Raw genomic sequence first — 13,052 nt, forward strand, 5'->3', positions numbered from 1 at the left:
ATCCTTTTTGTAAGATAAGTATCTTTTCTAATAGCTTAACATTTAAAACATTTTTACACACTCAAAACAGAAATTGGAGCAAGTTTTCTACTTTAACCTATTTGTATTTAATGCATATTTTGATACATTCATCCAGTATCTTTAGAATGATTGGGGGGAAAATAGTGAGGTGAGTGAGCAAAATCACAATGAACAAACTTTGGCTGCTTTCAAGACAGCAAATCTTTGGAACCTGATTTCTGAGTTGCTGACTCTAGTATTCTTCCTTAAAAACATGCAGTAGACAATTAATTAATTAATTTAACCAGCCTGCCCTTTGGAGACCCCAAGTAGTTTCAAAGAACTGTTTCCATTCCATATAATTACAATTATGTTTTTTCCTTTGATAAAATAAAAAGTTCTCCAGGTTTTTTTTTTGCCTGACACAGCTACACCATAATTCGAAGAAAGCTAAAAACAGAGAAGTAAGGCCGGGAGAAGTGGAGAGGAAGGTAAGTTGGGTCGTAGCAATAGAAGTATTGCATCTTTCAATGCTAAATGCGCAGCAAGCTCTGTAGGTTAGGCATGGCTAGGAATAGGAACCAATACTGGCAAATTCCTCAGAGAAGTGTCCAACATTTGTGAGACCGGGTACGCAATATTGTTTCAGCCACGGGGTGCCTCTGCAGCACGAACACCTGCGATGTTGAGGCTAGTCCCGCCGCAGTTCCCTGGAGCAGGGCCAGCCCTGCCTTTCCCTGAGATACCGCTGCCCTGTGGAGGGGCCCGGCTCCGGGACCTCTCCCAGGCTCCTGCCTTTACACACAGCAGGGTGCGGGCAGCAGGGATCCCGCAGAGGGCCCGGGGAGAGAGCAGTCCTGCGAACCGTGCCGGCAGGTCGATGCGCACCCCAGAGCCAGCCGCTGCAGCGCCCGTGGCCGTGAGGGCCCTGGGCACCGCCACGGCGATCCTCGCTGCGGCGGCACCGCGGGGCTGGGAGCAGCAGCAGAACGAGCCTGCTCCGAGGGGCAGCCACCCGCGGGCAGCCCCGTCTCCCCACGGCGGTCCCCGAGGAAAGCTGGTGGCGGCCCCACGGTGCCGGGAGCAGCCGCTCCGGGTGGCCACCCGCAGGGGCTGTCGCCAGGCTCGGCGGCGCGGGAGGCCGCGGGGAAGCGCCGGGAGGCGAGCAGCGCCTTGCGGGCGGCCCGCCAGACTCCGGCACGCTCCAGCGGAGAACGGCCGGAGGGCCGAGGAGGAGCGAGGCGAGGCGAGCCGCCACCGCGCAGCGGGGCACCGGGCTCGGCGCTCGGTCAGCCACAGCCAGCGCCCGTGGGGCACCTCAGCCACCCCGCCAGGGCTTCCCGGGAAGGGGCGCGGGGGTCGCTGCAGGAGGCTCGACAGGAGCACCGGGCGGCGGAGGAGCAGCGCCGTGGGGCGGGGCAGCTCCTCCCCGCCACCGCCGGAGGTGGGGCCGGGCGGTGCCGAGGGGCAGCGGTGGCATTTCCGCAGGGTCGTGGCTTCACGGACAACAGCTCGTCTCGTAGCAGTGGCGGAAGGACGGCTGGCCGGCCCGCCCGAGGATGACAGACGCCCTGCTGCCCCGCGGCTGCCCGGCGGCGGAGCCGGCGGGGGACGGCTACTTTCGGAAGGTGGGAAGCTCGGTAGCCAGCCCGGGGCGGGTGGGTTGCGTGCGGACTGCGCTGTGTGCCCGGGGCAGCGCCTCCCGAGGCCGGTTCGGGGCTGGGGGTCCCCTCACCGTCGCTCGCGGTCTGTTTTCTCCCGACGGAGCGTCGTGGGCTCCGTCCTGTGGCAGCTCACGGGTGGGGAGCAGCCTTGGGGGTCGGGACGGGACCCGGCGCTGACTGAGCGCGGCTGCCGGGACTGCCGGCGCGGCTCCGGCGAGGCCACACGCCTTGAGCTGGCGGAGCACTGCGAGGGGACCCTGGCGGCCCTCCCCTGCTCCTGAGCCGGGCGTCACCCCGAGGGACAGGAGCCCTCGTAACTTCCCAAAGTGAGTGAAATTGCACTCGTCAGCCTTCTTTTTGCTGTCTGTATTTATTTCCCCCCCCCCCCCCCTTTGCTCTCTTCCCCGTTTGCTACTCATTGCGTCTCCTCTCGCGCTCTCTAGTAAATTGCCTTATGTACCTGTAAGAAAGTTTACTGGAGCAAGGTAACGAAGTTAATAGATTCGTTAGGAAGTTCCTAATGAACATCTGCCCTAATTACTTTTGAGACTGACTGGGCGGCTTTTGCTATAAGCTGCACCTGAGTTCTTTCTGCACAACAGTAATTATAGTTAAATATTGCCTGTAATGCGGCCCTGTGGGGTCCTGTGAACTTCACTGGAGGTAAAGGGCAGTGAGTGCCGTTTTCAGAGAGCTTTCATTCGGCCTTCCCTTGCTGTTTTGAAGTTCCCAGCACCTGTAACTTCCGTCCGTATGTTTCAAGTCGCGGTGTAGGTACACGGGGGTTTCGGTGTAGGTTCCGGATCCAAGACCATGAGCTGTCTAGTCTATGGAGGGGGTAAAAAAAAGCTGCGTACATCAGGTTGTTGCTGCTTGTCTTTGCGCACAAACAGCCCCATTACGAACTTCAGCAGCCACCTGCATTACGTGGTAGGGAGGCGCATATGCTTTACTTTGTTGAACTCTTTACAGGCCGTTTGATTTTTTTACCACAGTATTTATCAAATTCATAAGCCTGCAGGAGCTTAAACAACAACATTGCCCTTTAGCAGAGGAACTGTTTCTAGTTGAAAAGAGCCAAGCTTTACCTGTGCCAGCCATGCTGCAAGGAATCACTCCCACCTTGTAAATAACTAGACAGACTGAAACAAAACTTGGACTAAATCTTGTCTGGCTTCCTCATTTGAGTAATCCTACTATAATATTTGGTGAGTAAGTCACTTTTCTCCTTAGCAGGACTTTTAGTCTTTAGCAGTCTTTCCCAATCATACAATGTGGCCAAGCTGTAATTACTTAGTTTTCATAGCTGTGTTTTCTACATTGTAGGAGGCTCGTGCCTTGAGGCATGTTAGTAAAAAAGTTGATTTTTCATGAACTTAAGTTAAATAAATCAACTCTTCCACCTATTTGTCTTTACTGATAAGGGCTAACTGAAATTTAGTAGCCAAGTTGCACCTCAGGTCATAAGAGTAGTAGATTTTCTACACTCAGATTTGCTAAATGACTGAGTTTATTTTAAATTAAGTTGTTGTATGTTACAGATTAACACAGTCACTGAAATAGTATAAGATCAGTGTAAAGCCTATTGGACAGGAATGAAGTTTTTCTCCTATATGAAAATACTGTAAGATCAATGTGCCCATGAGCATTTTTCCTAGTACTTATTGCTTTAAGATGTAAGTAATGAAAAAGTGGGAATCTGATAATATCTCAGTGAGCCACATGCTGCAGTGAAACATTCTTCCCTCTGATCCTGGAAAAGTTGAGCCAGCTCATAAGTATCTTTAATAAAGTTATGTACTTCAGATTAGGTTAGATGCCTTTGGCTCCTAAAAATAAGCAGGAAAACAGTATACCTTATATATGTTATATGTTAGTTGAATGGTCTCAAAAGTTAGAGCTTAAATTCTGACTTAGAAGTTTGAGGTGAAGGGGGAGGAAAAACAAAACACAAAAAAATGCACCAAAACAATCCCACTCCTGGAATGTTCAACAGGTACAAGCTGAACCCAAGGAGGTACTTTAAATGTGGTATCCACATGTCCCTTTGAATGGTATACTTGGTGATTTCATGGGACTAAAATTAGTGACAGAGCTTTTGAGGGTGTCCATGGGTCTTCCCCTCTGAGTTACCTTGGTATTGTTTTCTCCTTCCTTTCTAAATCACACTATTTGTTTCCTGAAATGATTTGAGGGTTGTTTTACCACTTTTGTTGGTACAGAATCACATCAGTTTCCAAGGATAGTCATTGTGTTTTTAGGTTAAAAGATACTTAATTGACCTTTTTAATCCTGTAAGCTGTGCAGCAAGGTGAAAACACTTGCTTTGCATTAGTCCTGCTCAAACATGGCTTCCAAGCACTACTTACACGGTGAGGTTGCCTCCCATACTTTCTAAGAATATTGTGCACAGTGAAATTTTATAATTGAGAAAAAATGGGCAATTTGTACAGTATCCAATTGTTTTAGACTCTTGATAATTTCTTTTGATGAATGGACTACTATGGGAAGTGTACTCAAAATCTCTCTTGCTCTTTGGTGTATTATGCTTTTTGAAGTTTTAAATACAGCATACCAGAAAGCAGCCCTCAGTATCCTCAAGATGCAGTATGTAAAACAACTTATTTATTTAAGTTTTCTTTAGTCTTTTTTTTTTTTAATGTAGGGAGTGGGCCCAGTAAAACTATGACTTACTAGAAATGGGGAAACAGATGCACAGTCATGTTTCCTGCTTTGACTTTTGTCACACTAAAAGGTGACTCTGCCATGTGAGTCTGAGATGTGATGTGTGCCAGCAACTGAGGTCCACTTGCACCCTTTCTCAGATTTACTCTCCCCATTCTCTTCCAGTGATGCAGAGCTGCTCCAGATGGACCTTTTCCCTTCCCTTACCCTTTTTCCATTTCTTTCCCCATAGCAAAGACCTATCATTTATATATGCAAAATTAAAGTTTTCCTTAAACCTGCAAGATGCTTTTAGTTGGCTCAATGTTGGTGTGTCTTTTGTTGTTGTTTTTTCTTTTTTAATAATCTAACTTTAAGGAATTACCTGTGCAGCCACACAGGGCATGTATAACTCTATCACTGTTGCCCCTATTCACTTCCTCTTATACTGCCTGTCCAGAACAGCCCTCTTTAGCTGTTTCATGAACTGCAACCAAACTTGTGAGAAGAACTTTACTTTTGAAAGCAAAACAGACAACAACAAAAAATATCCTTGCTAGTGTCCTGAAGAGGGTATGGCAAAATGGAAGAAGGACCTTACTTTCCATCAAAAAGAAGATGGAGAGTGTGCCTGTAACCTTTTAATTTCTGAGAAGATAATGTACCAGGAACTGGTTCTGCTACTGTTCTGTTTATCTTGGCGTAGTTCAGTGTACATTGCCAGGGCACACTGTACCTGTTCTCCTAGGTGGTGTGAGTATTCTTGGACCATGAGCCTCATAGCTTGACCTATTCTGTACAGAATTTCACATTCTTTCCCTGTTACTGATAGCAATCTGTGAATCAACAATGCATATCCCACACATCCATCCAAATCTTGCCCCCAGTCTTTCTTCTCTATGAAAATAATGATAAAACTAATGATAAGAGCAAAGAACAATTTGTTTTAAAAGTAGTGCAAAGTATTTAGACAAGAAGTATTTTTCAACAGACCAATAGTAATTAAAGGTCTGTTGTCATGTGCTGCTTTGCTTACATGAGATGCTTCTCTTAACCATGGTTATTTTTTACACCTGCCATGGTTCTGTGACTTGCTTGGCCTCTCAAATGTCTTCATGGGGTTTTTCAGTTACCTTTGAATTTTATTTTTTTTTTCAGCACACCACCTCACTTAACTGGTAAGCTTTTGCAAAGTAACTATCCCTGACACATATCAACATACAGAACTCAGGATATTTATAATGTAGTCCTCATCCAGTCACAGGATCCAGTGCTTACGTGATGACCTATTAGTAGGGCTATGCCTGCCTTATTGTTTGTTTGGGGGTGTTTTTTTGGTGGGTAGAAGCAGAGCAAGGAAGAGATACCTTGCAAGATCTTTCTACTATGTTTTTCCCATCTTGGCTTTGTGCTTTGTACCACCTTACACTGGTAATAACTGTTCAGATTTCTCTCACCAGCCAGAAAGTTGCAATAAATGGTAAGAAAAAGCCATAGTTACTTTTCCAAGCTTAACATTTCTGCAGCTCTCTAGGTATTGGGTGGCTCAACATGAAGCATCCCAGCTCCAATTTGGTTGTTCCAGATAGCAGTCCACTATGCTTCACAGAGGCAGAGCAGTAGGACAGCTAGCTTAATAAATCGTTAGATTCTGATCAGTTGAACAAAGGTGCAGTTTTTTTCCCTTTCTTTAAACTTTGCTTCCATCTGTGAGGTTAGATACTTATCATATAGACCAAGCTGATTCAGAAAGAATAATTGTATATTAGTCCCCTGTGCCAGGGAAGAAGGCTAAAAGTGGAATCAAGCATCTCCATAAGTGAAGCACCAGACTGAAGATGATAGGTATGGTAACTAGCTCATGAATCAGCACTTCCCTAATTAACTCTGTGTGCTTCCCCTCTTTTTGGGCTTTTTTCTGCAGGGCTTCCCCGCACCTGTTGTTAATGTATCAGTTTACCAACCTGCCACACCTGTCCTTCCACTGGGGTTTAGCTCATGGGGTTCTTTTTAAGTCATTAGTAGCCAGGCAACCATCAACATTAGCATTGACACAGGAATATTTATTTGGCTATTTGTTCTCTTTCCACTTGTCTGGCAAGACAGAAACAACATAGCAATGATTCATAACCCTTGTCATCCAAAGTCCACTTATTATATACAAATTCATAAAACCTGAAACAGAAAGTAGGCCTTGATGTGAAACTAAGAATCATCTGAAATGTGGTTAGTCAAGAGACAGATGTCTCTGATGAAATATAAATGTTAATTTTGCTTAGAGAGTGCTGTGACAAGATGGAGTTCATGTAGGAAATACATATTTGGAGTCTAATACAATAATTAGTTCTTTGACTTTATATTAATCTTTCGGCCAGGCACTTAGAACTATAAAATACTTTGTTCATGGCACAAGTAGACCAAGCTCTGGAAGACCAGATCTTCCCGACTTCTTTATTAAAACAAAAAACAACAACAAAACACGCAGATAAAACTTGTACTTCTGAAAGATCTGCAATATATAGCTACATTTTCAAAACTGAAGTAGTGGTAACATCCAAAAAGAAACATTAATTATAGTACTGCAAGAAGGTAAGGAAATGACAATTTAGCAGGACTTGGGATCAGTTCTAGACATCCTGGTGTGAAATATGCTGTTTGCTACAATTGCTATTAGAACCAAAGAAGTTGTGTGCACAAGTTCCGTACATACTTGTTATTTAAACATACGTGTTTAAATACCTGGAGGATATGGGCATTTGTGTACACTGTTGGGCTTGACAGGCAGCACAGGTTGCACTGGCTGGAAAGGACTGTTTTCCTTTAAGTAAGGAGGCACACCCAGTTTCAACTCTGTGTCACCTTCAGACAGTGTGGCTCATCTTAAAAGTTGAAACCACTACTCTGTAAATCATATTTATGTTAATTTTGAATACTTACTGCCATGACTCATTGTTTGGCAAACAGTCGTGATTTTTGCGTTCATCATGACTGGACTTCTGATGTGAACCATGTAGAAATCCTGTTTGGGAAAGGGATCTTCTACCTGCAGGAAGACAAAACTAAGCACTTGCTTGGGCCTGTTTGGTAAATGACCTTTTAGGATGCAGAAGTTGTGCTTTATGCAAGGGGGTATCTTTCCCAGACTGTATTTCTTGAGGGGTTGTTTCACATACTGGTTATTTTTGCTGTCCTCTACTCAGGCTTCTACCCATCAGTTTCATGGCAGCTTGATTAGAATAAAGAGTTTAAGCCAGCAATGGAACACAAATGAGCTGAGTGTCCTCATCTCCTGTGCAGGAGATGTAAAACACAACATTTTCCAGAAAGTTAAATATTAATTCCTTGAAGGGTTTGTGAAGTTAATGGGAGCCATATGCTTGCAGCAGGTTAGTGTACCCTGAAACAGACTCGTCTAGCCATAAGAAACATCGTACCAAAATTGTCATACTTGCAGACACACTGGGGGTTATATGGATACCTTGGTCTGTCAGTGCTTTGTCTTGTTAGGGCCCAGGGCTAGTTTTCCTTCCCACAGAGAACAGTGCCTGGGGACCTGAAATGAAGGGAAACATCTCTCATGCTTTTTCTCTTTGCAGAGTTTCAGATCACTGCAGTTTTGTACTTATTGTTCAGTGGGAGCTTGATCCAAAGTTCATTGAAATTAAGAGCTTCATGAGCTTGGGAATCAGGCAGTTGATCTTGCTTTAAAATTTCCCAGAAGTGAAGCTGCAAAGAAGTTATTTGAATGATGTCATCAAATGTGTTTGTCACACAGAAAGGGCCAGGGAGTTCTGGGAGGAAACTGCAGCTTTACAGAAAAACCTGAAGGGCAAGGCAAGGATACATTTTAGAAGGATGCTTGAACTAAGTGGTCAAGAAAGAAGTTGGAAGGAAATACCTGTGCATAAATATGGAAAGAACAGGTCTGAGATGATAATTAAATACTTAAAATGAATGCAAGAGCAAGAGGAAATAATGGGTGAGGTGCAAATGAAAAATGGCATGGATAGAATGGAAGGAGATAAAGCTTTGAATAGCAGTAGTAGAAAAAAATACAGAACACAAAAGGAAAGAAAAGCAAAGTGGGGAAGAACAGCTGCATCCCAGAAAAAGAACCAGACTAAGAGCAGAAAGCAACTTGTGGCTACAAGACTATGTTGACACTGAAGTGTGCCTTGCTTCTGTCTTAGTGTTTAATTGTGTGTAAAGGAGCATAAAGGGTTTGACAGTTAAAAGACTACTTCTAATCTGAGATGAATGAATGAGTTTGGTGCATTCCCTCCAGTGTGTATTCCCTCCAGTAAAAAGTTCATCTTCTCTGTGTGTCATGGTTTGACACTGGCCAAACACCAGGCACCCACAAAAGTTGTCTACTCACCGTGTCTTGCTCTCAGCTGGGCAGAGGAGAGGAAAAAAACAAAAAGGAAATTAAGGAAGGTCTCATGAGTTGAGATGAGGACTGGGACAAAACACTCTTAAGGGCAAAACAGGTTCAAATTTAAAGGTGTAAAGTAAATTTATTATTAACAGAATCAGAGGAGGATAATGAGAAGTAAAGTAAGCCTTTAAAACACCTATTTTCCCTGCAGCCCCTCCCTCCTTCCCACTGACGGCACAGGGAGACAGGGCATGGGAGTTTTGGTCAGTTCGTCACTCCAGATCTTTTTCTGTTTGCTTGGGAAGAGGAGTTTTTTCTCTGCTGTGCTGTGGGGTCCCTCCCACAGGCAAACAGTCATCCCAAAACTGTTGTGGTGTGGGTCATTCGTCCACAGGGTGCAGCTCTCTAAAGATAGACTGCTCTAGTTTGGAAGCAAGGATCCTCTCTATCTGTGAGAGCAGGGGCTCTCTCTCTCTGTTCGGGTCTCCACTGGATCACAGCTTGCTCTGGCATCCACCCGCTCTGGCTGAGCACTTTTCCCATGGGCTGTGAGTGGATCTCTGCATCCCCTGTGCACTTCATGTATCACAAATTGTTTGTTTCACCACGATCCTCACCACGGCTTGCAGAGGGAGCACCTCCGCCCCTCGTTCTCTCCCACTGGCCTTGCTGCTGCCCTGTTGTTTTCCCTCACTTCCTCGTCTTCTCTGATGAGCGGTAAAAGTGCTGCTCATAGGTACCACTGCCACCAAGTTCCGCTAATTCAGAGGTTCCTGCAGGATCCCCCAGTGCCCACAGGTTGATTTTGCCCGGGTTCCCTGTCACAATCGCTGGCTGTGTTTCCACTGTGTCCGGGCTGTGCCGCCTCTCGCCGCGAGGGAGGAGCGGCCGCGCTGCCCTCGCACCCGCACGGCCGGGCAGGGCTCGGCGTGGGCTGTCCGAGATGGGAAAAACCGCGTGTGCACTGTTGGATTTTCCTCTTACGTGTGTCATCACAGAGACGCTATCAACTTCTCTGAACGGGCCAGCAGCGTGTCCACCTTCGGAGCCATGAGATTGGCTCTGTCAGACGTGGTGGAAGTTTCTAGAAGCTTCTCACAGAAGCTACTTCTGTGGCCCTCCCCTGCTGCTAAAAACCTCGGCAGTGCCAAATCGGCACATGTCAAGCTTGCTGTGAGAGCTTTCTCAATGGAGAGAGCTGTGGGCTTGTGCTGTGAGTGGTATTTTACTGCAGAAACATTTCAATGTAGTAATTCAGTGTGGTGTGTTTTTTGAAGTTACGTGGCAATGGTGCTTCTGAAGATGTTTGCACAAACTTCCTGTTCCCTATTTATTATAAACTCTTCAAACTAGATATGTAAAATTAACATTATGGGCTATGTGCCTTCTCAGTTGAACTAAAGCAGTCTGGTTTGATTGGCTCATTTCTCTGTTTTCTAGTCAATTTGCTTTCCCTTGACAACAAAAACAAGACTTGAACTTCAAATACATGATCAGAATTTCATGTTCTATTTAAATATTCACTTTTGTTTTGCTGGTTTGTCATTGCTTGACCACTCAGAGCTCATTAAGAGACTTTCAAATGCTCTGAAAACAAAATTAATATTTTTTGTCAAAACTGAGAGGGAGAAGTCCAAAATAGCTCATAATTCAGTGGCTGGAGTAGTTGAAAGAAGACTTAGAGAGGTCTGAGCCTCCTTCTTGTGTAGTGGACAATACAGCAGGAATCTGATAAGCTTTGTAATGATACTCAGTGAAGCCACTCAAAAGGACATTCTTCATTTAAGGCTAAGCTTTAAAACAGTGATTTTATCTGCTTGAGAATTATTAGTTAAGGCTCCAGAGGTGCTGGTGGACTCTGAGTACTAAGATTCAAAGGCATTTAATACTTTTAAAAAAGGGGTGGCAGGGGCAAGGAATAAACTGTGGAAGGGAAATTTCTAACATATTTTAAAAAGGTGTTAAAATTGTGTTTCCCTTAAGTAAAAGAAAGACAAACATGCAGTCCTATTCATCCATAGCAGTTTTATCTTATCAGTGCTCAGAATACAATGGCTCAGTCCTGCTCAAACACAGGTTTCAGCTGTTTGAGTCTTGTAAGGTATGCACATAAATGGGGGCATTCTTGTGAATTCCAGATTTCACACTTGACTTTTTAAGAGTCTAATTTGATAAGAGTCTGAAGGTATAATCATTTTACGCTGTTAAGCTCTGTTTAGGTAAATTTGAGATGTGAAGAGAGGAGCCTAGGGAAGGAGGGGTAGGAATTGTATTGAAGGTGTGAGCTACTAGAAGGAAAGATCAGAGATCCTAAAACTGGGAGCTGGTTTTTGAGCCCCAAACTTTGAGCACCATTGTCTGTTTTGGACAGAGTTGTATTTCAAGGCTGCATATATCCCAGTATTGAACTCTGATATTTTGCAAGTGTTAAACAGAAGCTTTGATGGGAGTTGCTGTCTTACCAGATACTGTTTTCATAAAATCCTAGAAACTTTAAAACATTCTGTCAAATTTGATTGCATTTGCAAAATACCTTGAAAATATTTTTAGGGGAGAAGAGACTGGCTCACATGCGTACTTAAGATCCAAACCAAGTATTTTCTGTCTGAGTTTTGATGATAAAATATACTGTGGTCATGGTCTCTTTTGATTTTAATGAGTCTGAAACAAGAAATACTGTCATTGATGTCAGATCATCATTGTTGTCAAGGTAGTTCATTTGTATTCATACAGAAACTGTGCTATTAAAGTTCATTTAAATTCAATGTTAGTCCCTCAAGTTTTTTCCAACAGCAACAAAACCCTTGTTTTTTTAATTCTAGGGATGTAATCCTCTTGCCGAGACTGGACGAAGCAAACTGCAAAATCAAAGAGCTGTTCTAAACCAACAGATCTTAAGAGCAGTGAGAATGAGAGCTGGTGCTGAAAATCTCTTAAGGTATATGTCATGGTTTCTTAGTTTTCTTGCCAGAGCAACAGTTGTTTAATTTTCTTTTAATTTTGTAGAAGTCTCTTAGCTATTGTATGTTCTCTGTTTTTCCTGAAACATGCTGCATCTCTTACTGTAGAATGATTTGTGAATCTCCCTGTATTTTTTCAAGCTATAGCACTACAGAGTCATTGCTTGCTTTCAAGTGCATTTTGAGTACTGCTACGTTGTAGTACCTGAGCTGAATATTAGACTTTCTTAGGTTGTTCTCTTTGTTCAGCTTTATTGCTAATGATAATAGCAAGTCAACCTTGCTGAATATTGTAATGAGTCCCTTTTACTCCTCAAATTAAATCAAGTCAGGGTATTGCCGCTATGCTGTTGGCTTTTTCCAACACCCTTTGGTTCTGTGCTGCATAGTAGAAAGGACTGTCCACTGCCTTCTTGACTCCATGTAATAATGACACAGGAGTAGCAGGGTAGCACACGTAATTTAAGCTGAGTTACCACCAGTTGCCACCAAATTCTCTGACAGTTTGAGGTAACTTCATCTATTACATTTTTTAGGATATGTTTTCATATGTGACTGTCCCCATAGGAATAACCTTATGTGCACCCTGTCTTAAGGCTGTTACACCCTGTGAAAAGTGTTTGGCAAACAGCCTGTAGATTTCCAATCTTACACAGAAGAACTGAAAATTATCCCAATTCTCATCTGCAGTAGTTTCCTGTAGTGTCTGTTTCTCTGCAACTGGAGCAACAATGGATCTTCAAAAACAAAATCTAGTAAAGATAGTTAAAGAGGTGAAAATGCTTGGATAAATTAAGTTTCCTTAAACTTGTCATTAATCAATAGGTTGCCTATTGTCTGTTACCTGCTTTTATCTCCTATCATCAAGATGTGACAGGTTGAAAACTTAGGTAGTTTTAGCCTCTGTGACTGACTTAAGTTTGCTTTGTTTTCTGGTAATTGACTTAAGGAGTGAAACTTAGAATTTTACTACTTTTTGTATGGCTTGCAAACTGATTTTACCTGCTTTTGAAACTGAATGCTGCATTCAGTTAATGTTTCTGCTTGTCGATTCAGGAGTGCTTTGGAACGGCTTAAAGAGATGAGTGATATCGAATGTGAAAGCTGCTAACGTTTAACTTAGATATCCTAAAGTTCAGTTTCTGATGCCAGTATTAACTGCTCAAATACTGAAGTTGCTATTTACAGGAGTGGGAAGTAAATCTACTTAAGAGTAGAGGAACAGACTTATTTTTAAGATTTTAGAAATCTAGAATGAATTTACACCTGTTGAACTATTAAAACTTGCTAGTTCTTTGAAAGAAGCAATTTTAAAAGTAACCTGACCACTAGACAATTCACATGACTCGTTGTATCTACAGTCTGCTAAGGAAAAATGTAAACAAT

At 43.5% G+C, this 13,052-nt stretch overlaps 1 protein-coding gene across 1 annotated transcript in view; it reads left to right on the forward strand.

Annotated features, from left to right (window-relative positions):
• Positions 1–1,436: 1,436 nt before the first annotated feature.
• The window catches only part of RHPN2 (rhophilin Rho GTPase binding protein 2), a 29,680-nt gene continuing 18,064 nt past the window's right edge, over positions 1,437–13,052 (forward strand). Inside the window, exons 1-2 of the mRNA XM_063410671.1 lie at positions 1,437–1,628; positions 11,529–11,644. Of these exons, the coding sequence (XP_063266741.1) occupies positions 1,560–1,628; positions 11,529–11,644 (185 nt within the window). The 5' untranslated portion in view covers positions 1,437–1,559. The remainder of the gene's footprint in view (positions 1,629–11,528; positions 11,645–13,052) is intronic.

This window comes from Prinia subflava, chromosome 13, assembly GCF_021018805.1.
Source record: "Prinia subflava isolate CZ2003 ecotype Zambia chromosome 13, Cam_Psub_1.2, whole genome shotgun sequence".
NCBI lineage: Eukaryota > Metazoa > Chordata > Aves > Passeriformes > Cisticolidae > Prinia > Prinia subflava.